This window comes from Asterias amurensis, chromosome 11 (genome assembly GCF_032118995.1).
Source record: "Asterias amurensis chromosome 11, ASM3211899v1".
Lineage (NCBI taxonomy): Eukaryota > Metazoa > Echinodermata > Asteroidea > Forcipulatida > Asteriidae > Asterias > Asterias amurensis.
Genome location: NC_092658.1, coordinates 13,187,243 through 13,213,651, shown reverse-complemented (window position 1 = coordinate 13,213,651; position 26,409 = coordinate 13,187,243). Strand labels below are relative to the sequence as shown.

Genomic DNA, 26,409 nt, shown 5'->3' with positions numbered 1-26,409 from the left:
AAGACAATGCATTGCAAACATGACAAATGCTACAAAAGATCATCAAACCAGACGTTTCTTATTTACAAAAAGATGTTTTTTAATGAAATCACTGTTTTTTTCAAATTTTGGTATCGGCAAACTTCTAACTACCAACAGCCAACTCGCCTACAAAAATACATCGCTAACAGTGAAATAAGGGTTAGCGTTAGTGACAGTGACCTATACATCCTCAAAATTAACAATTATACATCATGACAGAGTAACAACCTGCCCAGTACAGTCTCTCAGCTAATTATAAATATATAAATGGGGGGGGGGGACTTTTTACACCAAATTTATTGGGTTTGAATAAATCTAGTTTACTGAATCAAAATTAACACAATTAAAATAAATGTAAAACACGGCAGACCCAACAGATTTGCTTGACTTATGTGTATAGAAAATGGCAGAGTTAAAACAAACAAGTTTTTAATCTGCGAGAGACAAAAGATAGTTCAAAATAAGAGTTAAAAAAAATACTCCATTGAGATATAAACTTAGATTCTGCAGCCCTTGACCTTTGATCTCTGTAGACACTTATCTGGCACCCCATCTTGGTCATTTCCCCTGTATCACATACAGTAGTTGATGCTGACATTACATGTACAAAAAAGAACCAGACTATTTCTCCTGCCAGCCTCAGTTTGGTTACATTGATTTGAATGGGAGAACGCAAGATGGCCGCCTCATGGCAAAGGTGTAGACATTCAATTCATGCAAGCCATGTTCTCAATCTCCTCTCTTGTCTTCTGTGCTTCGTAACTGAACTCTTTCTTCCGACTCTCAACCCCTCCTTTCTGCAACAAAAAAACAACCGTTTCCAGGGATGAGACACTTTCAGACTTCTGGGTTAAACAAAGAAATAAAGTCTAACAACAGCAGGATTTGAACCTGAGACACCTGTATTAATGTGCTGGTGCTCTACACATTAAGCCAGTTGGCCCATTTTGAGGTACGGCGGACACTGCAAAAATTATTTTTGGGTAACTGATGGTGCCGACCAATCAATCATTTTTGAATGCGGTCTCCCTATTTTGCCAATATCTTTCATTGAGGGTGCAAGACAAAAGCCATAAAACCTGTAACGTAAAATTTTACATTTATAGTAGTGTTCAGCTCTTTACAAAGAAAGCTGCCCTGCCTAAACCTTGAGCTTCCTTGCTTAAAGCCATCTAAAGTAAACATTTAAAGAAAGCATTGTGGCAGACTGCAGCCCCCCTCCCCCCAATGAGATTTCTACTGTATGTACTTACAACCCTGTTTTGCTGTCTAGCTGATTCTAACTTCAAGAACTCTGCAATTGTCATATCTTTGTCCTTCTTGATGTTAATGAAGGCACACTTCGGAGCATGAGATTTATGCTCCTCCCTGTATACGAAGAAAGCATAGAATGAAGATATATTCAGAGCGGATTCTGTAGTTATGTTTTATTATCGTCGGTCACTTTTAGTGGAGTGATCTCAGGGCTTGAGATTAACACTGGACCACAGGCCCGAGGTCAGTACTTTTAGCCATGTATTAGCATTGGGCCTTTTAGCATGTTTAGCATTAGACCTAATCATTGTTTTGTAATATTTTGTAAACAATTTCAACAATGACTCTGATAATACATCTGTCAATTCTCTGGAGTGTTGAAGGAGAGCTTGTTCAAGTCATTTTGAATCTGGTCTACGATTGTTAATCAAATTTTGGTCTGAGTACAAAATTTGTGATTTATTTTCTCTCAAATTTGAGCCCTGTCCAGATCCCTTTCCTTCCACCTGTTTTACATTTGCTTAACAGCAACCATTGCTGTTTATAACACAACTTCTCTAAGTTCTCTGAATATGACACATATTCACAATCTTAACCTTGCACAAAACATTACAAAATAGAAACTAAATAAATAGATAAATAAATAAACAAGTAATAAAATAAAATAATGGTCAGACACATTAAGATTTTCACATATTCTTTATACTAACATTGGATCATCTGATGGTTCCCATCCGTCAAGTTCCTTGCAGCACATAAAGCATCGAACCAAGTCTGGCTCTTGAGGAGTTGGGCTGTGGTAAAAACCAGCTGCTGCCATCTAGAAAGGTAAATCAATAGAGATAGTTAATAATAAAATACAATAAAATTATGAAGTACACAAATCTAGGATGAAAGTGCTCATCCATGGCGCTAAATACAATAGCATCCATACACAATACAGTTACCCGAACAATAACAACAATTGAAACTTAAGCCTAATCGCTACAGCTTAGAAGAAATCCATAATACAATACATGACTTGTTGTGCCACATGTGTAGAAGTTTACAAATTGTTGGTTGAAATAAAAATAAACTTCAGTACACTATACTATACATTCTACAGTCAGTCACACTCATGACAGTCGGACAGTCGTGTCAACAAAAAGAATCACAGACAACGGTCAGTTCAGACATCACAATTCAGAATTCATGAATTCGAATTCAAAACAAAAAATCATGAAATAACAAACCTTGCTCGGGATGCAGTTGCAGTCGTTCTCAAACGGCCAGTCTGAAAAAGATGCCAGCCGTTGCTCTTCTGTATTCATGAGGAAATCGTTTAACTCCTTGGCATTATTATCCCCTGCGGGGATTGAAACTTTACTTGGCGTACTCATTTTCAAAACAATATTCTGAAGTTTGTTACACTGCCCTGTGTTTGTTTAGAAACTGGAATTGAAAATGGCGGTCGTCAGAACACTGCATGATGGGAAGGGAATTCTTTTACTCGATTGAGGGCGCACTTTACAAAAAATAATGTTGAGAATCTTCCCGTTTGTATTACTTTTATCGCACGTTTATCGAAAATAAAATCTACCTCCGATGTGTACAGTGTAAAAGGAGTGGATATTTTGTATTTGCACTTATAATAGAACAAATCTGAATGTTTTCTAAAACAAAAAACCATCTTCGTCGACCAATCAACAACAGGTGCATGGTAGTCCCTCAAAGTTAAGTGGAAAGTAGTACTGATTGAGACAGGGGACCAGTGTAAGATCTTTCGGGTGTTTACCGTACTCCTTTGGCTTATTCATCCGCTCATACTGGTAAGTAGTGCCTCTACGAAGTTTCTTAAAATATCACATAGAAGACCTTTTTACTAATTTCTTTGCAAATTATTTTCTAAATAGAATTTCGAATAAGATTATTATCTAATCATCTTTTACTTTGACTCCAACTTCATATCTATGCATAGTTTTACGGCGCAATCGCACAAGAGTGACACGGTTCTCGCACTACATTCTTTATGTTGTCTGCAACTTGACCGTGAAGAAGTGCGCAATTTTCAGTGAAGTTTAAATTAATTCCTCGGGAACGAAGGAGACAAAATTTCTTCCAGCTCTTCACGGGAAACCAAGATTTTCAACAAAGGAAGTTTATGTGAGTTCTTTGTTTCTCTCCCTGCAGTCTTACATGGGGCTTTGTAAGGGACAATACTGAACAAATTTCGCCGGTATTTGGAGCCGGAATTTGATGGTCGAGTGACATGAGTCTACAGCGGTACAGACTCTGTGCATGGACAGGATGGATATAATAATATTCGCACATTACAAGGTATGATTCATTATGGAAAAAGAGGCCTATAGGCCCATATACATTCGTTTTATATCAAATTTAGTTTTCAGTAACAACCAACGTTCGTCCAACGGTGTTTGTTATAATTATTGTGCTCAGTGTGCAAGTTCTGAATGCTGTGTACCGTGTAGGCCCAGACAAATTTTGTCGCTCCGTCATGTCTGTGTGGAAGTATTTCACTGTTTTCAGATAAACCTCTCAAAAACTAGTGGTAAAATGAAAACATTTTTGACCCAGAAGGGCCCAATTTCATAAAGCTGAAGCAGAATATTATATTATTGGGCAACAGTCAGTAGTCAGTGTTAAGCGATACTTTTCAGTGTTTAGCAAGGTTTTGTGCTTACCGTTACACGCTTTAAGAAATTGGGCCCTGATGGTCATTAGCGTACACAACTTCAAGTGAACACTGGTTTCGCTAACTACATGTATTCCTTTAATTAAATATTTTGTGGCGACAAATATAAAATGACCACTACACAAAGACTAATAATTTATTCACCTTAAGATTATTTATTAACATTGTTGTTTATTTTTCCATATAAAATGTAATAATTGTGTTACTCCCATGTGTCAAAAGGTGTCGGTGAACATCATCATAGACATACGGAACTGAAACTGGACAGGAGCCCACAGCTTGAAACGACATCAACGGCTCAGGTCAAATAATTATTATTCAAGAGACATTTTGGTTGTGCTGGTTGTTGCCTTTGGAAGTGGCTGACAAAACGAAAATTAAGCTCGTTGCTGGATGATGAGGGTACGGTAAGAAAATATTGTTATTTATTTTCGTCTTGAGATATTGAGTGTACAAGTTCTGATTTCTACATGTGTCGCGATAGGACACATGCAAACTGTTTCTATACTCCTCCAGTCTCACATGAGCACTCCTTTTTATAGCTCCATGGTAGTGCTTATGAACTCCAAACTATGTGAACGTTGCCTTTTGTTAAAAACAACGCCATTCACTAAAGCCTTCGGATTAACACTCATTTAATATTATGTAAACTCTCTGTCTGGAACATCTGTTATACAATGTCAACGAGCGTGTATTGATATGCTAATTTCTTGGGTTGTCAAAGAAAATTTATAGGAATCGTACATGTACATGTACATGTACATGTAATGCCTTTAGTGTATGAACACACACGAATCTACGAGTCAACTTCAGGTTCGAGAAAAGTTAAAAACTCAGTGACCTGACTAGAAGAGATCATAACAATTAAATTATTTTTGGCCATGTCACAAAGCACAATAACAATACATGTAATTGCAAATAAAATTTTAGTTACAGAAAAAAATAATAATAAACATGTTGAACAGAACTACGTAGATAATAATAGGATAAATAACAACTAAGGAATGTTATGTTTTCTTCGTTTGTGACCTGCCTATGCAAATGATAAGCGAATGCTTTCGAGAACATTCTCCAAGGCAGAAGTTGGATGTAGGAAAATGCTTGACAATGTTTAACTGAACATACAACAACAATAGTTTAACAACACTTCTTTTGAAAAAGGTTATGTTGCTGTAGTCTTTGGGATGACAGTCATTAGGCTATAATACCTGGGGTATAGGAAGACGATAAAGTTTTATGGTTTTTTTTAGCATGGTAATCTGGGAATAAAACTATATAGAGACTTTATGTTTTCATTTTATAAGTGTTGGTTTTGAAAAGAACCAGATGTGCAAGAACTCTACGTTTCAATCAGTAGGCCTATGGTATACATCGTAGTCAAAAGAAATACTAGTAGAGGGCGCATGGTGTGCAACCCCCAGTTTTTGCAACAGGAGACAAAAGTTGTGTTTGTTTTCAGTTCCCCCGATAGTGTTGTAGGAAGATTTGCTTTCCATTGTTGCGGTGACGAGCGTCTTATAAAAACCCTATAATCGAACATTTGTTTCCCCACTCAAACTTGAGCGATGATGACATTACTTTCACGGTTTGTCGACTGGGTGTTGCTTTTTGAAAAAAGGGAAATATGAGTTAATAAATTTACTCTGTAATTAAAATGGCGCACTTTCCCTATGTACATAAAGAGGGGCGTAAAATGACGTGATTTATATTTTATTTTGCTCATTTTTAACTGCATCGTCATAAGAAGGAGGTGGTGATGATGGTGTGGTTGTTGGCTCTTGCGCATGGTGGGCATTGGGCGGGTACCCTGGATGTGATGAGTACCTATAAAGCACAAAACAAACACTGCTTGAATCAATGTTCAACATTACTTACAGTAATAGTTGTACACACAAACTAAACAAACAACATACCAAAAATAAACAAACACACCAACCCCAAACATCCCACAAACAAACAGACAAACAAATCAAATCTATCCAACAAACAAACAAAAACTTGGCTATATCTGTTGCCGTGGGGAGGCGTGGGCGAAACTCTATAATATTTTTAAAACATGCACAAAACAGGATTTTGCTAAAAATTTAGCACAAACACCATACTCTTACACTTTATAATGCACATACCCATATGATACACCTGTCTGTACAGTTGTGTTTTGCTGATTGAGCGGCACCACTCCCAGGCCTGCTTGGGGATAGGGTTGTTGTCGAGGGTACGCCCCTGAAGGATACTGCGGACCCACTGTTGCTGGAGGAGGATGTTGGGGCTGTTGTTGTCCAGCAGGTCCGTAAGGCAGGTTGGGTGTCGGCACCGCACCCCCTGCTTGGGGATGGCGTTGTTGAGGAGGGTATGCCCCTGTATGATACTGCGAACCTACTGGAGGACCAGGTTGGGGGTGTTGTTGCCCAGGTCCGTAAGGGTGGTTGGGTGTCGTCTGTCCACCGGCTATCCATACTTGTGGCTGTTGTGGGCCCAAGTTCCCATGTAGGACAACATTTGGTGTTGTCTGCTCATGGCGTCGATACGTTCGGTAAAGACAGCATACTCTCCCTAACGCAAGAGCACCGGTTCCTATCGTCAAAGCACCGATGCCGATATACATAAAACGCTGCCAAGCTAAACCAGGATGCACATGTGCGAGGCTCGTGTAGCTCACTATCCCATAAATGATTAATCCGAGACCAGCAGCAAAGCAGATCAAACTGCAAGAAAACCTGTTTATGAGAGGCTTGGCGGCACAGAGGAAGTTGCAAAAGCCAGTGTTTCCATCTTGATGGTTACGGACACCATCTGGGGAACCTCCTTCGTGTCCTCCTGCGTCTCTCATGACAACAAAAATAACTGTACGGTTATCCTTTTGACGACGTTCTTGTTGTAAATAGAGGATTCTCCAAATAAAACGGCTCTCCCCTGTAGTGTTATTTAACCCGAGTATGTCAATGTTTACACAATATTTTCATGGAGCAATAATATGAGAGACACTTTTATACATTCGACGTAGGCCCACATTAAGGCCAATGCACTAGTGAGCTCGTTTTTAAGACGGTCGCACACACCACGGCGAGAACAAAACTGATTGTAGAATCAATTCCGTATAAACACCTAACCTACATCAGAATGCACTTGACATTCACATTACAACTGTGACTCGTCTAGTAAAGCACCCGTTCGGATATTGGCTACTGTATTGGTGATTTGAAGGTCAATGATGTGTACTGCCCATTATTACGGGTTGAAGGACACTGTTTTGTTATGTAAAATGTCACAATGAAACCCGTTGCAGCGTGACGTATGAATGAACTGAAAGGGGGTCGGCGCACACATCAGGGGCCGATTTCACAAAACAACTGAGATCGATTGAACTGTAAGTCAATCGTAGTCGTTAGGTAAGTGTGATGTCAAAATAAAAATCACTATTTGTCTCCGATGATTTTTTGTGTGTGTGTTAATTCGGCTCCTTAAACACAAAGTAGCTAATAAACCACAACAAAATTATGCTTACCATATTGGCAGACAAACTACCATGTCACACATGTACAATGTATACTTTGTGACGGGTGTCTTGCTCGTTTCTGCTAAGCAGAAACTCGGTATCAGCAATATGTTCTGCCTAAGCAGCCCAATGAAACTTTGTTTCAAAATCTTACGGTAACCATGTAATTATTATCAGTTTATCTATTCCTCTTGTGGGATAACAGCGAGTATACCATAATAAATCCATTTGTTGTGATTACTCTGGTAGATCATGGAGGAAGAAGATCATATACAAAACCTCGAGTCACTTCTAAACAAAGTCTGTGTGTTTGTATGTGATACATTGGTAGGAAAAGACTTGTGCATGCTCCGTGGTAAAAATTACAAATCAAGTGGAAGCGTCAATGTCAACTCTTATCTTGGGACTTCAAAATAATGCGAAAACGAGGCAGGGTGTGAGAAAAAAACCTGACCCATTGTTACAAAACAACAAACAAAAGGAATGACACGTTGATAGCAATGACATGAGATGTAAAGACACTACTTTAATAAAGTAATACCCGTTGAGCAACGTTAAAAGGCAGTGTGGTGAAAAAACACAAACAAAAAGGAACAGTTAAATGAATATTCTTGTAGTTAAAAATTTTAAAAATAAAAAATATAAATATATTTGGCTACTACTATTAATTTCACACACGACAGCAGTGAGATAATACGTTTTAAGTCAATCTTAAACATAATAAAGTATAAAATAGTTTGGTAAAATTCTAGACTCGGAAAAATGAGCACATTTTAACAACGAAAGAGTAGACTCGTCAAACTTTTACCATTTATTATGTCCCTGTGCGCACACCACACTCGGACCTATCAAAGGACTCTCTAACACTGGAATTATTATAAGCACACACATTTTGTTTATACATTCATTCTGTGTTATACAGACTTTGAGCCAAGAGCGTACATTTCTGAAGTTGGCTACATTTAAAATGAAAGCAAAATCTTTGCCAATAAAAAAAAGTGTACATTGTCTAACTATGGTCAGTCTGTCGTCATGTTCTATAGATGGGGCCTATATCTTATACATATAGATTATCAAATAATAACAAATCACCGAAAGCAGCATTCTACCCCAAATCCATGACTTTTTCCAAAAGCAAAGCCATAACCTCAATCACATGACGTAACTTGAGTAAGGCGCCCCATAAGGATTTTGTACGTTGGTCAATCCATGGTCAATCCTGTGCCCAGGGGTGGATTTCACAAAGGTAGTCCTAACTTAGGACTAGTCCTAGGCAATGCTAAGAGATAGGACCAGTCTTAAGTTAGGATGAGTTACTGGTCATAACTTAGGACCAGTCCTATCTCTTAGCATTGCCTAGGACTAGTCCTAAGTTAGGACATCACTACCTTTGTGAAATCCACCCCAGAGCGCGAAACACAACTGTGCGTTTCCATTGTTTCATCATCGGCTTAAGATGGCGGCTACGATGTCGTCAATTTGCTTAAGAAAATGTTATGGAAATAGAACGGCGGTAACATGCAGGCATACTTTCCCTGATTGAAGGCATTTTAATTATTGAAAAAATAATTATCTATTATAGATTGAAAGGCACTCTCTCTGTAATTTTGACCCTGTGTCGTAGTTTTGTGTCACTTTCTCATAACTCGCGCAATGGTACTGACAAATTATTCATTTTGAAGACGACCCGAGAAGACAAAAGACATGGATAATGACACCTTTCTTATCTTTCATCAATTCATTGTGTTTTTGTGGGAAATAGACCAATGCAAGCGGAGTTCAGCTTTGTACTAAAATGTTCAAACAACGTGGATATTTCACATCTTTGAAATTTGAGTTTTACCATAGTAATAAAATCCAACAATGAAAACAATCAAGGCAGTTAAGATGGGATATTTAATCTAAGTTGGGGTTGATGATATTGTCACTTATTCTGCTCATTCATAACAACCACTTCGTAAGATGGTGGCGGTGGTTCCGTCACTGGTGGGTTAATTGGTGTTGGTCCCTGGGAAGGGTCGCCGGGTGGATAGGGTGCCTGTGTGTTCCTGTATGGTGGAGAAAGGAAAATGATGTCAATTTAAGGATAACAATACAGGAGAAAGACATACAAATAAATCAGTGCCGCAAAAGGTTGTACAAACTCGCTCTAACCACTTTAAATGTTAGGCTAACTTTGATAAAACTATAACAGAGTAGCATTATAACAGTAGATTTGGTTTGCCAGAATTATTTTAGTTTCCCCCTTTTTCTTCTTTAAACCTGGGACTTTTGTATAAATTAATAAAAGCTTATACATTCGGGACATTTTCCGTAAATAAACAAGAGTTTAATCAAATTGTACGCTTACATTCACTTAAAATTACACCCGTTTCCTGCTTATTCTGAACATAAGTGTTCCCCGGCCATTTCATGTGTTTGAAGTGGTGAATTTTCCGACATTCCTCTTTTAAAAGGGTTGCAGTTCAGATGGTATCTCTGATTTCTGGATGAAATTATTTTCACTATGACAATGACATGAAAGTATCTAATGTAGGATTTGTAACTTTGCATGGTGGAAATACGATATGGAATACGGTTTGCGGTAACACCATGTAATGACTATCTCTAATGAGTTGGGTGGTTCTAAAAAGTCTTCTGGAGAAAGCGATCACGGAAGGCAGCTTTCTCCAGAAGACGATCAGAGCATACTGATCGAAATATCGAGTTGAAACCAACGGTTGTTTTCAGAACCACCCCAACTCAGAGATAGTCATTACACGGTGTTACCGAAAACCTTTCAATACAGGCCTAATATCTAATGTGATGTGTTTAATATCATAACACTGATGGGTACAAAATTTTCGATTTCATTTTTATACTCGTGTACATACCCATCTGATGCCGAGTACGGCTGCACATGATACAGTTGTGGCTGATTAGCGATGGTTTGTGGAGGTGAGGATTGCACAACTCCAGGTGGTGCTGGGTATTGAGGATAAGGTGCCACACCCGTACTCCCTGGTTGTGTATAGGGTGCCACACCCCCTGGTTGGGTATAGGGTGGCACTGGACCTCCTGGTTGGGGGTAGGGTGGCACTGGACCTCCTGGTTGTGGGTAGGGCTGTCCAGCTGGTTGGGTGTAGGGCGGTACAGTACCTCCTGGTTGGGGGTATGGTGGTTGAGGGTGTCCCATCGGACCCACTGTTGCTGCATACCCAGGTGGGGGATCTTGTCCTGCACCGTAAGGTGGGGCTGCTGTCATATTCTGCCCTGTTGTCCATATGTGTTGCTGCTGTTGTGTTGTTACTTGTGATCCAATGTTTCCTGGTGGAATGTGCACTGTTCCTTCTTGCCCTTGCTGATGTTGTTGTAGTTGGCGAAGCTGTTTGACTTTCCAAATACCAACGACTGAAATCAATATCAGCATAATTCCTATACCAATGAAGCTAAACCCTTGCCATGGAAAAGTTGGGTAGATGAGAACCGCCGTTATACCATAAAGCATCAGCCCAATGCCGAATCCGAAACTGATGAAAATGGAGACCAGACGGCGCTGGATGAGGGCTTGATGCGGTCCTCCACCCCCGTGGAAAAATATGTTCAAGCCTCGACCTCCACCACCCCGATGACGATGCCTGGCCCCAGTACGGTGAGCCCGGCGGTTGCCTCCTCGTCTCCCACCTCCCCTGCGTCCCCCTTGTCCTCCCATATTGCACGTAGACTCTCAAGTCGTTTTACAAGATTGTCAAAATAGTGCTGCTAACCAACGCGATGGGTATACTTATCTGGCATGCAGTTCAGGATGTTAGTTGCCTCCTTAAGTGTTTGGTGTCCAACAAGGACACCTTATAATCCATGGAAAATTGGTAGTACAAACTGCAACTCTTTAGCCGCACAGTGAGTCACTGCAATTGCTTAGTAATAGTATAGATGTACCAAAAAAAGGTACGACGAGTTTCAAAAGGCCTACTGCCTAAAATTGTCGTTAGTTTTCTCTCGTGCGTAGACGATTATATGTCAATAATTAACAAACAAAATGCTCATTGTTGTTCCCACTTTCAAGCTGCACAAGTGATTTGTAGAGCAACAGGTAGAAGTATCCAGTATACACATGTCCCTGGTAGAACGTCGGTGTCTGCAATGGAAGAGTCCAGCCTGGATTGATATCTCTTTTACAATCAGATGACCGCGTTATTTACAGGATCAATGATGACCAGCTGAAAAAAAGAGGAAAATCCCAGGTGAAAATCAACCATTCTTGAGACAGGAATACCTTCACCTTTTTTCATCTGAACGATCGCAATTCATTTGTGCCGATGTGTGGTGAGGCCCTATTCTGCTTTCAGCTCGTCTAGGTAATAGTGTGATACACAGCCTGTGTGTTTAGTTCCATTGCGCACACACCACTGTAATTCCCGACTGCTAAAAATCGTCAAGTCATTTACCGTTAATATAATATGCCTTTGTTAAGGCTGTTTTTGTCAGTCGGGTGGTGAAAAGTGTACCAACATGGCCGCTTCTGCATAATGCACTACCAATAGCAACGCTAACGCGCTGTCGCACAATCACATAGAAACGTCAATAATTGTTACGTCACACTTGTCTCGTTAATGGGGCTGACTGGACAAAAATAGATGCAAACTTCCTTTAAGGTTTGTACATGTCTCGCCAATAACTGTAACGCTTACGGCGGGAATAAAAACATAAATTCCGTCGACAAGGGACCTAATGAAGGTAGACACAGTAATTGTCAAAGACTAGTCTTCTCACTTGGTGTATCTCAACATATTTATGCATAAAATAACAAACCTGTGAAAATTTGAGCTAATGAATTGGTCGTTGAAGTTGCGAGATAATATAAAATAAAAAACACCTTTGTCGCACGAAGTTGTGTTGTTTCAGATGCTTGATTTCGAGACCTCAAATTCTAAATCCGGTGTCTCAAAATCTAATTCATGGAAAATTACTTCTTTATCGAAAACAACGTTACTCCAGAGGGAGCCGTTTTCTCACAATGTTTTATACTATCAACCCCTCCCCATTACTTGTTACCAAGTAAGGTTTTATGCTAATAATTATTTTGAGTAATTACCAATAGTGTAAGTGCCTTTAATAAGTATGCCCCTATATAGGCCTACCATTTACTGAAACAACATGCATATGCATTGAGACCTGCTGTTATTTTTTGTTATTGGTGGCTCGACTCGACCACGGACCTCTACGGTTCACTTGACATTATTTTATAATCTCAATGCATATGCATGTCATAAGGGACCATTGCCTACAAGCTTTGCTTCTTAAATGGATCCCTCCGCAGTGTCAACATTGTTATGCATCTATTTCTTCAAACCTATGTTGTGAAACGATTATTTTTCATTGTTGTAATGATTTCTTTTGACTGCTGTTTGATATTGTTTTTTTGTCTTTTGATACTGTGGAAATAAAATTAACCTTGAACCTTGAAACAGTACTCTGCATAGCAATAATGGGAGACTTTTGCGACGATATAGCGGCGTCCCACTAAATGGGTCATTTTCATTATTATCAATATCAGCGACAAGAGCTGGACTTGCTTCGCCAAGCATAATATAAATAGTACTTGCTCACTGGACAATGGTTACCAGTCATACAATAAAATATCATGTAGGCCTTATCTTTAACTGCGGGTATCCTGCTTATTATTACTGACAAGAATTTTTTTTTTTAATGAAATCGGGTCATTGACCCAATTTTTATAAAGCCTGTTGTAAACACAGACAAATCTTGCTTAACAGAACTTGCTGGTTGTATCAAACAAAATTCCATAAAGTTTGCATTGTTGCAAATGGTGTCCCACTTATTGTTTGCTTAACAAAGAAGTTTGCTAAGCAGTATTTTCACCTTTTATGAAATTGGGCGCCGGTAATTTTTTTTTTTAAGAAAAAAGAAAACAATTGTATAATGGCCCCACGTCTCGAACCTACTTGAGAGCCCCCCCCCCCCCACCCAATGGGATATTGTGCTCAATAAATTGTGACATGCGGTTGTTGAACTCCAATTCGAGGTATTTGGTTGACTGGCCCTGACATAAAAATTGTCATATTTTGTCGAAATGTGTAGGGACATTGTTATTATTGTTGTTGTTCAGATTGGTGCTCGGACGCTTGTAATGTAATTTGATTTGGAGGGAAATAACCCGACGGGCTCAGGGCCTCACACATAAACTGTAGCAGAGGATAGTAGTGCAGTATGCTGAATATTCACACAAAAACCGAAGCATACTCAGCAGTCAGCCTTACGTATTAAAGGGGAAACTGTAAAAGCTGTGAGACTTCTGAGTATGCTTCGGTTTTTGTGTGAATATTTAGCATTTTCCACTGTATTCTAAGGGAGTTTATTATAAGTTGGGTAAATGTACAGCACCCTCTTTTCCTGATAACGCCCCCTCGTGCAGCCCGTGTTAATTTTGTTTCCCTATAAGGGACGGTTTCTCGGGTGGGGGACGTCACCGGGAGTAGCAAAAGGTAACATGGAACCAATACAAAAATATTCCGTAAAGATTTCTTGTTTTTAGTTTTAGGCCCAATAAATATCACATTTAATTTATTCCACCAATTATGAGACAAAATTATAACTTTAGTAGGAATATAACAATGTTCATCCTTTGATGTTACTTTGAATGAATGCACATTAGATAAGTGAAGGACATTAAACTTAATGTTTTCTTCTGTCAGAATTTATTTTAAAATAATTGTAAAAACTAAAAATTCAAAAGAACTATATAAGTCCTTCGTCATGATCCCTTTGGATTCAGCTACAATAAAAAAATAAACATGGCAGGAGTTGATGTATCTTTGGTTATTCCCTTCACTCTTTATATATGTACTTTGGTTTTAAAATCAAATGAAAAATTGTATCTTTGTTCTCAACTTTTTAAGTTTACACATAAGTGTTAGTTTCCGTCTCACAGGTCAGCAAACTGTCCATTTATCCCCCCCCCCCCAACTCTAGCCAACAACCCAATTTCATTGGCCTGAGGTAAACTCTCTGTTAGCACTTAGAGACTTTCTTCTAAAGGTGTTAGGTGCTATACATGTATTTATATATTATAAATAATTGTGTATTAAATATAATGTTGCTTTTTCAATAAATTGACGAGTCCCTTTAACCTCTGGGTGGGGATCTTAGTTCAATTCCCCCAATCATTTCATGACAGGAACACAAAGGGCAAGTGCTAAAAAATATCACCAATTTCATTGGGCTGGAAGAGGCAGTGGGAGTTCTCTACGAATAATTGTATACTAAATATTTAAGAAAATACCATGTTAGCATTTTTATCTTGATGAAAACTATAAAAGTTCACGTTCCTATTCCCCCCACATTTACTTTATGACAAGAACAAGGCAAGTGAAGTTCCCCAAAATTTCATAGGGCTTGAAGAAGCAGTGAGTTCTCCTTGAATAATTGTGTAAATATTTCACAAATATGAAAGCAATGTCAACAAACTGAATTTCTAATCGAAGCCAAATGTCAAAATATGAAAATTCACTGAATTGTTGCTTAAAAATCCCACTATGAGTTGAAAGCTATTATTTGATAATCAAAACTCCATCTTTAATAATAATACTAATAATGATATGAATGTTTATCACACACATGAACTGAAAGAAATAAGTATACCAACTACCAGAGAGAATAATACTTTATGGGCTGATAAGCTTGAATGAATACTGTATTGTTATATTTTATACCGCCCTCTTGTGTTGGTAACTTTAGGCAGTTGCCATGCGGGCAGCCATCTTGTATTACATGTGATTCCTGAGAGTTAGAGAACATGACCCGATGATACTACAACAGAAATGTGTCTTTGTCTCTATTTATAAACTATAAATAACATGGTGTCAGAAGTAGAGGTACTTCGCCTGATCTACAAGGATTCCAAGTGCAATTTCGCGAAGGAAAACGGAACTTTAGAACGAGTTTCCAAATCAACACTTCACGACAAACGTGTACGAGAGTGAATCGCCACGCGACGCTGTACGCTATTACATGTGATTCCTGAGAGTTAGAGAACATGACCCGATGATACTACAACAGAAATGTGTCTTTGTCTCTATTTATAAACTATAAATAACAAATACCAAAATGAATTAAATACTTAAAAAATATCAACAATCTGAGAGAACAGAATAATACTTTATGGGCTATAACTTAAACTTGAGTGAAAATCAGTCAGATAACCTGCTCACATGAATTCAACCAGTGCTCTATCCAAGTACATTTTTCCGTTGAACTCTGTGGAACCAGACGGCAGTAGGGCAAAGTAGACTGGCGTATCAGCCCCTTCATCGATTGTCTTTACTCCCTGTTGACTGCTCATGTCTGTTCTAACGTGACCAGGGCAGCACTGCAATGAAACAAAGTCATGGAAAGTCATACAGATGTAATGTAATACCGATGTAATGTAATCAACAACTATAGTTGCCAAACCATGTTTGTATAATTGAATAAAAGTCTACTCTGGAAGTGTTATTCTTGTGAAGTATCCACTACGTTTAATAGGATGATGTTGTTCAACCCCACAGGGCACAATTTGTATCAAACTTTTCTATTTCAATATGTGGTGGAAAAGTAACTTGAACAATGAGTTTGCGGTAACACCATGATTGTGATAGTCTACTTTCCAGGAAGAGTTTGTTTCTTTGAGAACTGTCTTGCTATATATTTTACTACTGCAGAGTAGATTGTTCAGATTTTTTGAAGACTTCTCAATTCTAAAAAGAACTGTCCTGCTTTTTAACAGCTACATGTACCTGGGCGGAAGGTAGAAAATCCGCTGGGACTACTGCTTTAGCTTATAGGATCGTTATTAACTATACTGAAAATGGTGATGATATGGAAAATTGATCATAGTTACACACTATTTGTTCTGCCAATCCACTTCTGAAACACTGCAATGTACCAGAGAGACTAGACTAACTCTCAACTGGTAGTCCGAGTTATTTTGGACGGCGCCGGGCGGGCCTGCACACAGCTCAAAATGATTGCCCAGTACTGTGACTCTGTGAGCAGAATCCACTGTGCCGCCCAGCACAGATTTACCCAAAAATATTGTCCACTGTGCATTTATCTCAGTAAAGATATGATAAGGTGTATAACATGTCACAGAGAAAGAACATTGTCAAAAGGCCGTTCAACTTATTGCATGGCTCCGTAACATGAACAGTTTGGAAACCTGTCACTCCAACAATGATGGCCCTTGTAAACATGAATGACTTTGAATATTAGCACTCACCACTTAAACAAGTTTTTCTACATAGCTACAGCCTTGTTCTGAATTGATCACATAATTTTTTGAAAGACTTTTTTAAAAACACACTTGCGATAATTATGTTGCTCCTTTAATGGAGACAAATCTCAAGCACTTACAGCCATAATGAGTATATCATCTTGAGGCCTGTCCTTCTGCACAGCCTCTCCCAATAGTTTAGTTCCGCAGATTAATCCAAGTTTAACTGTTCCATATGCTGAGCTGGGCCAACCTTTACTTTTGTGGTCACCCTCTTTGGCAGCTCTGGAGAGAATGGTGGAGAAATCACAGACCTTAGTTATGTTCAATGCCAAATGAACACATATCCCTGGGAAGTTATCTCCACAATTTATGTTTCAATTTTATAACATCTTCGAGTGTGACAAGAGTATATAATTCTCTTGTGTTGTGACAAAACCTGAAACACACATTGGGCTATTGTCTCTAGATTTATATATAAATATCAGCAATTACCCTTCTATCTTTGCATATAATATGTTTGCCTTTACACCATGATGCCTCTGCTATGCAATTTCTTAAGATACCCATTTTGTGAAATGCATTCACTCAGCACACTGTGTAAACGCACTACTGCCTCAATTGGTGAAATCCAGGAATAATTTATATTGAGCACATTACTCGGGAGCTATAATTCAATAATGTAAAATTAGTGAAATGGAAGACTCCAATGTGAGATTGGATTTTGGCACGGTCCTTACAAGGGTCATTGTTTTCCCTCTCAAGTAAAAGTGTGAAGTTGACTTGTAATTTTTCTCAAGTGCCAGTATGGTGGCATTTCCGGGGTACGGCAGGCCTTGTGAACTACACAGAGGCCATGGGTCTGTTGCCCCGGGTCTGTTGCCCCTGGTCTTGGCCTTGGTGTCCCTTCAAATGTTTTCGGATAGACTTTCAAACTTTCCATCGGAAGTGCCCTTTGCAAATTTAAAATGGCCTTGCCATCTCAAAGATGACATTCCAGGCCAGGAAAAGTTGGGGCATTTTCTGCTAGTTTTCTGCATAGGCTCTTGTACTGCATCTTGGTTTTTGTCTTCAGCCCATTGGGATGCATACAGAGTTGAATGTCAATGTCAACACATACTCACTCTATAAAATCTTTCAACAGAAGGTTGATGTCCTCCTCTGTTTTGATGGCTCTGAAACGAGCTTTGTTCTCCTCGCTCAATTCATCAAACGCTTTCACTCCATTCATGCTGGAAACATTTACAATCCTGTAAACAAAAAAATGATGAACAAAATTCATCATAGTAAAGAAAATATCGGGACCTGGGGATCATTAAGTATGGGAAACATTGGTGTGCATAAATCAGAAAGTGCACTTAAATCAGTCTGTGTGTTAATTTCATTTTGTCTTGATTATTGGCAATGATCCCTTCCACAGGAAAAACGAAATGTCCATAAACACCACTGGATTGACGGAGGGAACATTGCTCCTTGTCTTAATTATGTGTTTGTGTATTTTAAACTGCATAAACTCCAAGGCCAACGGGGTAAACAGTCTATTGCAAATATTTATTGCATGGTATAAAAGGCTTCTTCAAACGTATTTCCTCAATTTATTATGTGGTCAACTCTCCATACCGTAACATCTGTATAGCGCCCTCTGTTGACAATTTACTATGCAAGATTTCAATAAAAGAACCAAGGTCTTATCTTGTATTCACATTGCAACTCTTACAACTAATCTTAACAACCCATAACTTACCCTTACACCATTGAGTGTAAGCAATGTTAACTTGGTACTTTCCTGAGTTTGTAGAAAAAAAATCACAGGCAAAATTACTCAGGGATATGGGATTCAAACCCACGACCTTTGCAATTCTAGATCAACGTCTTACCATCTATACCACTGAGATTGCCCGGTAGCTAGAGGCCAATGTAAATGTTGAGCCCTGCTAAACATACCTGCCATGGGGTTTTAGTATAGGATGAAAAGAATGACACACATCCAGAGTCCCCCTGTAGTCAGTTGCCATAGTAATAGCTGCTTGGTTTCCAAAGGGCTCAGTAGAGGCTCGCTGAAGACAAATAGAAAATAAAAATATGAGGTAAAATATTGGCTGAAAAAAGTGTTTTCCAGTACTTGAAGGAACAAGAAATGTTATCTAACTGGGATTATTTCCACATGTAAATAATGATACACTCCTACACATCTCATTCCCTATGGTGAAAAGATTGCATTTCAAGGAAACAGATCAGGTTTCAAAAGCAACAATTTGTCTAATGAAAAGCTTTACAAGGCGTATGAGTGTAAAGGACACTGTTGTTATTATTTTCTTAATTTAAATATACGTCATTGGTATTTGATTACATTGATAACATTTGCTCATAAATGTTCCTGTTGGAATCCCATCTGCAGATGGGTTCTCAGGTCCTACCTAACTGTGTGGGTTTTCCCCATTCTGGGCTTTTTCAAGGAAACTATTTAAAACCCGTGTTTCCCCCAATAATTTAAAGCAGGCATATTCCAACTAAAACAAATAAGAACTGTGTTTCTGGAAAAAAAAGTATTCATCACATCATTGGAAAAAAAACCCCAGATTTTAGAGCTTTTGGATTGCCATAATCTGAACCAAAGCTGTAGCCTTTTTTTACTGTTAGTTTCAAGATTTGGTGACACTATTGATAGGCTAGACAGCATAATACCTTGAATGCAATCCCTGCATTATTCACCAGAATATCCACCCCTCCATACACTGTCTTAAGGTGTTCTCGCAGTCTAGTCACACTTTCTCCATCGTTAATATCCAATTGGTGAAACTTAGGCTGGAGTCCTTCTTGATTGAGTTTAGCCACAGCCTCCTTACCCCTCCCTTCATCTCTTGCAGTGAGGTACACGATTCCATTCTTAAGCTGCTTGCATAGTGTTCGCACGATGCCAAAACCAATACCCTTGTTACTTCCTGTAACCTAAAACAGCAATTAGTTGAATTTGTTTAAAGGAACACGTTGCCTTGGATCGGACGAGTTGGTCTATTAAAAGCGTTTGAAACCGTTTGTTATGAAATGCATATGGTTAGAAAGATGTTTTAAAAGTAGAATATAATGATCCACACAAGTATCACTCGAAATTGCACGGTTTTCCTTTTACGTCGCGAACTATCACGGTCGGCCATTTATGGGAGTCAAAATTTTGACTCCCATAAATGGCCGACCGTGTTAGTCGACAGGGTAAAAAGAAAACCACGCAGTTTCGAGGCATATTTGTGTAGATCATTGTATTCTACTTTTACAATATCTTTCTAACCATATACATTTTACAACAAACGGTTACAGAACGCTTTTCAAAGACCCACTCGACTGATCCAAGGCAACGTGTTCCTTTAAGCAGTTTGGTTTTACACACTCTCCATGTAACACATTTTTAAAACTGGCTACATTTGTTGTAGTAGGCCTAAGTATACTTAAGTAGTCCTAAGTTAGTATACTTAAGTATGCCTAAGTATGCTTAAAGGCCTACTTAAGTATAGACCCCAGTTACTGGGGTGCTGTTGCTTTACTATTTTTTCCCCGAAAATTTATCGTTATAAAAAAAAAAAAGGAAAAAAAAAAGAGTACGACAGCTCCCCAGGCGCAGTAACTGGCCAAAAACTTTAAAGATTGCTTCGAACAAGTAAGTTAGCCATCAACTCATGGCCCACATTTAAAAGTAAAACTGTAAAAAGTGTAAGGGGAAGGCTAAAGCCCAGGGCCTGTATGCTTCGCTGATGAAAGGGCAAGAAGGAAATTGTTGACTTATACTAAACTTAAGTAAGACTAAGAGCATTTCATGGGCACCAAACCAAAAAAGCAATGACCAGGGGGCATTTGAGGCAATTGCCTCCATTGCCCCTGTCATGAAAACTATCATTTCGAGCTAGCCCTTGCAGGACGTCATCAGTCAGTGCCACTGCACTGAACGGAGGAGTCCAACCTGGGCTAACTTCACGCCTGCTAGACCTGTAGAAATAGTGCCAATACAAGATGATAGCATATTTATTAGGAATAGGGCAGTTTGTTAATTGGCCTGGCCCTGGGTAGTCATGGTAGTCACTAGTGATTTGTACCGAACGACAGGAAACTTTATTCTCAGCATGATTAAGCCTGATGAAAATACAGACCGTGAGTAAACTGCATAGCTTCTGTCACCGGTGCAGCTTGCACAATCTCGCGGTAAACGGGAATCAAAGTTGGGGTTCGAAAACACATGAGGGTCGATAACGTATATGAGTATGACGCTACGATACAAGTTACAACTTTACAATACAACTTACAAGGACTGTTTGGTGTGTACACCGTCCTTACTCCAAGAATTATGAGGTTCGTTCCGCTATCGTCTCCCGTCTCATAGTTCTAGAACTAGGGGAAAGTAAATCCGATCATGAATATGAATATTACACTATTTTAAAACAAGTGAAAATACCATATCTAAGTGCTGTCTTGGTTAGTTTAGCAACATACATACATACAAACTTTGAAGTTTATTTAAAAAAAATCAACGACCCACCCGAGGAAGACAGTGAGTCATTCAGTACCAAATAATTTTACTTACCACAGCCACTCGAAGGGATGTCATTATAATATCTTTCAAAAACTTAATTTGATTACGCTTTAACTGCTCAAAATCAATCTATGCCTGAGAAAAGGTTCCAAACAACTTCAAAACTTTACAAAAACTGTCACTTTTAATGAAATAGTCGGGTTCTACTTGCAATGTGTACCGTTAAACATTTAATGTAACGTTTGACACGTCTGGGTTACGCTTTAGTACTCCGACCACCCGACTATAGAGGGCGCTACCACCATCAAACGGTGCACACCTAGCCTGGTCCCTATGATCTTAACTCCCACAGCATCAGTGCAAAATGCTATAATAATCATTCAATGGAAGAAAAGTACTTCGAAGTCTTACACATTTTAACAGTAATGGGAATTAATTCATTGCCTCTATTCTCTGCTCGAGTGCGGGAAGTCCCAAGGTCCGTCGAGTAATTCTCCCTCCAAATAAAAGCATCCACCGGTGTATTTCCAAACGGTCCGAGCATCGATCTTTAAAAGTGTCCTTATCAAGGCACTAAAAACTAACCTCTACAGCGGTTCGGAACTTTTCGTGTGCTCTCGGAACATTCCGGCACGGTTCGTGACGATCCCCCACGCAGCAGGTTTGGGGAGTTGTTACATAAGAGTGGACTAACCACTAGGACCTGGTTGTTAATGATTTCATGTCTAAAAGATGCAAGCATATGCAAAATGACGCCATAAGGTCATTCTCGCTCGGGTATTCTCCGATGGGCCGAACCGCTGTGGAGTTTAGTATTTAGTGCCTTCCGTCCTTATCACCCCTAAACAAAAATTAATATGACAACTATGTCACCCAAACACCAAGTTGGAGAACAACAACCACTGGTCACGTGATTTGGAGAACATTATCACACCGTATCCGTTTATTTGGCTTTTAAATATGTTTATAATAGAATACACGCGCGCTGTTTTCCCCAATATTTCAGTTGGGTGCACCAAAATTTTTTTCTCTCAAATTAGGGGTAGATCAGTTTCACTTTTGAGAGGCTCATATAGAAACACACGCCGGCAGGACAAAGGCTTGCTAACTCTTTCATGGAAAAATGGTACTTCATTTCAACAACCCTCCCGGCAGAGGCACTATAGGCTATTATAATAAAGGTATTGACTTTCAAATCTTTGATTTCCAGAAAAAAAGAGTGTTAGTTGGCGCGGCCTGTGGCTCAGCACATGAGTTTCTCTTTATTATAACAGCATAAAACAAATGTTAATATATAAAAAATAAAAAAATAAAACAGCAATTTGGAAACAATTTTTGTACTTGCTGACAAAAATCAATCTCTTCTTTTCCATAAATTTAACAATTCAATTGGATAGGCCCTAGCGGCCGCCCATCTTTAATTGAAAACACATCGATGAGTATCTTGACAGCAGGGGAATGGGGCAAATACATCTCGTGGGAGCAAAGTGGTCACTTTCGATCATTGTAGGCCTTTGATGTGGAAGTTGTAAACGTTTGTTTAACCTGGGGACGCAGTAAAACTGATTTTGCCTGTATTCATATCTATAATAATATGCATATCGGAAGCTTTGTGTATGGTGTGCATAGTTGTAGAACTTGTACATTGCTCATTGCTCATTAATTTAACCCGTACCTTCCGATAGTTGTTTGTTAAAGCCATTGCACACTTATTTTGGCAAAAAAAAAGTTCACAGATTTACAAATAACCTTCAGGGTTTACAGAAGGTAATGGTGAAAGACTTCTCTTATTATCACTATTCCATGAAATGTTTTACTTTTTGAGAAAACATTAAAACATTTTATCAATTCTTGATATCGAGAATTACGGATTTATTTTGAACACAATTATGTCATGACACGGCGAAACGTCACGAAACAAGGGTGGGTTTTCCTGTTATTTTCTCCCGACTCCGATGACCGATTGAGCCTAAATTTTCAGAGGTTTGTTATGTTATATATATATAAGTTGTGATACACGAAGTGTGGGCCTTTGGACAATACTGTTTTTCGAAAGTTTCCAATGGCTTTAATGACACCCATACCACAGTGTTGTGAATCATCTTAAAGTGCATTGAAGTAATTTGTAATTTAAGTTTTCCATAAGATACACTGAGATGTCCTTTATCTATGTTCGATGCTTCTCGCCATCTCACAATTATTACAGGCCTACAAAAAAAAAAAAAAAAAAAAAAATACTAAACGTCCGATACTTGTCCGTTATTGAACCCATGCTACTGGGTTAAGAGTGCATTAAAATAAATTGATGCCCATGGGCTTTATATACAGGCATAATTCCCGAATAAAACCATGGCTATATGTAAGCTTATCTCTTTACATTATTTCAAAAACAGAAACCGAATTCACTTCATGGCATTTAAACAAGAAACAGGGCTAAAGTAAAAGAGAGTGCTGTCCTCTTGTATAATGATCAGTGAAGACCGATCTTCAAATTTTTATGAAATGCTTGCTATTTGGACTAACGATTAAGTGATAATTTCCCCTTGGACCATAAACTCAATACACATAACTCCATAGAAGCTTTCAGGTTGAGTCCATCTGATGTGATCCGATACCCGCAGGATTTATTGTGACAGCTTCAGTTTTACATTTCCCGGTAGATTTGAGTTGTCCACAAGCTACATCGGGTTGCCTTTTATCTCTACGATGCCTTTTGCCATCTCTTACAGAGAAACAAATTGGCGTAGGCCTATAAGATTAAAGGTGCATACGATCCTGATGTACACAGATATTCAATTGTTGGTTTCAGATAATATCACTTTAATAATTGATTACCTTCACCCTAAATATAATACAAAGTTTAATGATTGTTCAATTAACCCTTGATGCGTGTTTTTAGATTATTTCTATGTTGGCTCATTGAAACAATTTTTGTTTGTACATGAAGTTACAAAGGTAATATCACACGCTTGTTTCAAATACTGTTTTAAAAACAACACTAAAATGAACAAATGAATATATATGCGTTGAAATAGGATCCCCATGACGTTTAATTCAAGTAATAATAGGTACAGACTGATCTCACAAACAACTAACGATTTGTATCAATTATATATCTTAAACGCTAAGCAAAGTGTGATGTCAAAATACAAATCACTATACTGACAAGTTTTGTGAAGATGAATCGTTGTGCTTTGTGAGCAGAAATGGGCAGGATACCAGCCACAAGTTATACATGTGACATTGTATACCTTTGGCTTAATTGTATAACATCATTCTGGTAAGCATAAGTTTGTTGTGCTTAGCTACTTTTTGTGCTTAAGCGGCTCTATGATAATGGGCCTTGGTCATCCCTAGAAACAATATGTAAGTTTTGTCTTTCTCTTGCGATGCTTGATCTTTAACAGTGGATGAATTAACTTAATTAAGTTGTTTTGGTTATTTTAACCGACAACCAAAAATGCTGCAGCTGCTTATTGATACCACATCTTTAAAGTCATCGTTTAAATATCCCTTGGGTTTTCTGCACTGTCCACACCCAACAAGGGAAATCCCCAATACTGCCTCATAACCGGGCTGGAGCATGGGGATAGACGGCAGATAGGTCACCTGGGAGAATTAGGTCTAAATCCGCTTTTAGGTAGAAACCGTAGTGTCCATTATGCGCTGGTCCGGAAGGCAATATGGTCGAGCATGCATGCATTCCTGTATCTTCAAGTAGAGATTTAAATTGATGGAAGGTCTTTTGTTTTTCTTCAAAACAAACCCACGCTCCAAACCGAAGCTAGACGCGTTGCAATCAGTACCTTTAATGTATCGAATTGCTCTTCGTTAAAACGATGATCAGAAAGCCTGGCAAACGCTGGTCCATAAGACAAAGATCCACGCAAGGGTTCCGGTCGTCCGAATACGATCTTGTATAATGCATTTTAAATTGACATTTAACAACTAAAATGGAGCACCTCCAAAATCCCTCTCAATTACACATACAGAGTGCCCTCCACGCCAGTGGTACTGAAAACAAATGGGATTGCAATGAGTGAACTCAATAGCAGACTTGTCTCAAGTCCCAATCCCGTGCCATCGCAAGAAAACTAATGGCTATATAGTGACCTCTTGCACGAGAACGGGACTTGAATCAAGTCTAACAATCAAAAGGTGACATGATGACCTACATTGGTATCTATAATGAACACAGACTAATTAGCAACCATGGGAACATGGCAAAACCCAATCTAAATAGAAAGCCTTTTAGCCTATACCAACGTAAGAACCATCAAACATCAAGCAAGCCGAACTATTGCCTGTAGTGAAAGAGTCTAGCCCATGCTATAACCCACACAAACAGCATTCAACCACTCTGGCGCCATTGGTTATTTTTTTAAGTTTAAGTTGCAGCATCTTAGAACACACATGACTTGTGTATATATTTCGTAAATTAATAATACAAAACAAAGACACCAGTACACATTCATATTAACACCATATTTATACGGTGTTAAAGACAGTCGACTCTATTGGTAATTGTCAAAGACTAGTCTTCACAGTTGGTGTATCTCAACATAGAGGGAGCCTTCAGAGGGAGCCATTTCTCACAATGTTTTATACCATCAACCTCTCCCCATTACTCGTCACCAAGAAAGGTTTTACGCTAATAATTATTTTGAGTAATTACCAGTAGTGTCCACGCCTTTAAAATGCGGTTATTGTTATTTCAACACCCTATTTTTTTTTAATGATATGAACTTTGTTTCTTATTTGGTATCAATATTTGACAACACACATGACCATGGTGTAAAATTAACACCCCACATCATGTGCAGTGTAGAACGTCTATGCGGGGTTGTAATCGAATGTAACGCATGCCCTTTTCTTAACTAATTAGATGTACGTGAACACGTTGAACTCTCCCATTACAAAACCAATAATTACTTTTGTAATTGGATCTGTATTGTTATATAACAATCATATTTTAAGCCGTATTCTTTGGAAGCCAGCCATCCCTCTTCAGTCATGTATACTTGGCTCTTATGTCTGAAGAATGACAATGCCCACGTACCGAACTCGTCAAATAATGTTCAACACATTAAGCAAAGTGGGATTAGATAACATATAATAAATAACATAGATAATTAGGTTTGTAATTTTATATTTATATAATAACCCGTACTTCCAGC

At 38.6% G+C, this 26,409-nt stretch overlaps 5 protein-coding genes across 6 annotated transcripts in view; 1 reads left to right on the top strand and 4 right to left on the bottom strand.

Annotated features, from left to right (window-relative positions):
• The window catches only part of LOC139944604 (D(1) dopamine receptor-like), a 43,572-nt gene extending 34,867 nt beyond the window's left edge, over positions 1–8,705 (top strand). Inside the window, exon 5 of the transcript XR_011786986.1 lies at positions 8,693–8,705. The gene's annotated coding sequence lies outside the window, so the exon portion shown is untranslated. The remainder of the gene's footprint in view (positions 1–8,692) is intronic.
• Positions 35–2,734, bottom strand: LOC139944439 (baculoviral IAP repeat-containing protein 5-like). The gene is made up of 4 exons (XM_071941459.1): positions 2,508–2,734; positions 1,986–2,095; positions 1,275–1,389; positions 35–818 (listed from the first exon to the last, which is right to left on the bottom strand). The coding sequence occupies exons 1-4, from the start codon at positions 2,652–2,654 to the stop codon at positions 729–731; spliced, it is 462 nt and encodes a 153-aa protein (XP_071797560.1). The 5' UTR covers positions 2,655–2,734; the 3' UTR covers positions 35–728.
• Positions 4,124–7,098, bottom strand: LOC139944296 (uncharacterized). Its single transcript, XM_071941283.1, has 2 exons — positions 6,094–7,098; positions 4,124–5,791 (listed from the first exon to the last, which is right to left on the bottom strand). The coding sequence occupies exons 1-2, from the start codon at positions 6,795–6,797 to the stop codon at positions 5,671–5,673; spliced, it is 825 nt and encodes a 274-aa protein (XP_071797384.1). The 5' UTR covers positions 6,798–7,098; the 3' UTR covers positions 4,124–5,670.
• On the bottom strand, positions 8,252–11,990 carry LOC139944605 (uncharacterized). Of its 2 annotated transcripts, XM_071941662.1 has the most exons (3): positions 10,548–11,990; positions 10,337–10,517; positions 8,252–9,511 (listed from the first exon to the last, which is right to left on the bottom strand). In XM_071941662.1, the coding sequence occupies exons 1-3, from the start codon at positions 11,152–11,154 to the stop codon at positions 9,388–9,390; spliced, it is 912 nt and encodes a 303-aa protein (XP_071797763.1). In that variant the 5' UTR covers positions 11,155–11,990; the 3' UTR covers positions 8,252–9,387. The 2 variants fall into 2 exon arrangements, with proteins under 2 accessions (XP_071797763.1, XP_071797762.1); XM_071941661.1 differs by having other exon boundaries at positions 10,337–11,990.
• LOC139944606 (carbonyl reductase [NADPH] 3-like) lies at positions 11,529–21,408 on the bottom strand. The gene is made up of 7 exons (XM_071941663.1): positions 21,284–21,408; positions 19,399–19,662; positions 18,658–18,770; positions 17,838–17,963; positions 16,854–16,998; positions 15,674–15,831; positions 11,529–11,662 (listed from the first exon to the last, which is right to left on the bottom strand). Exons 1-7 carry the CDS (start codon positions 21,305–21,307, stop codon positions 11,641–11,643), a joined length of 852 nt encoding a protein of 283 aa, XP_071797764.1. The 5' UTR covers positions 21,308–21,408; the 3' UTR covers positions 11,529–11,640.
• Positions 21,409–26,409: the final 5,001 nt, after the last annotated feature.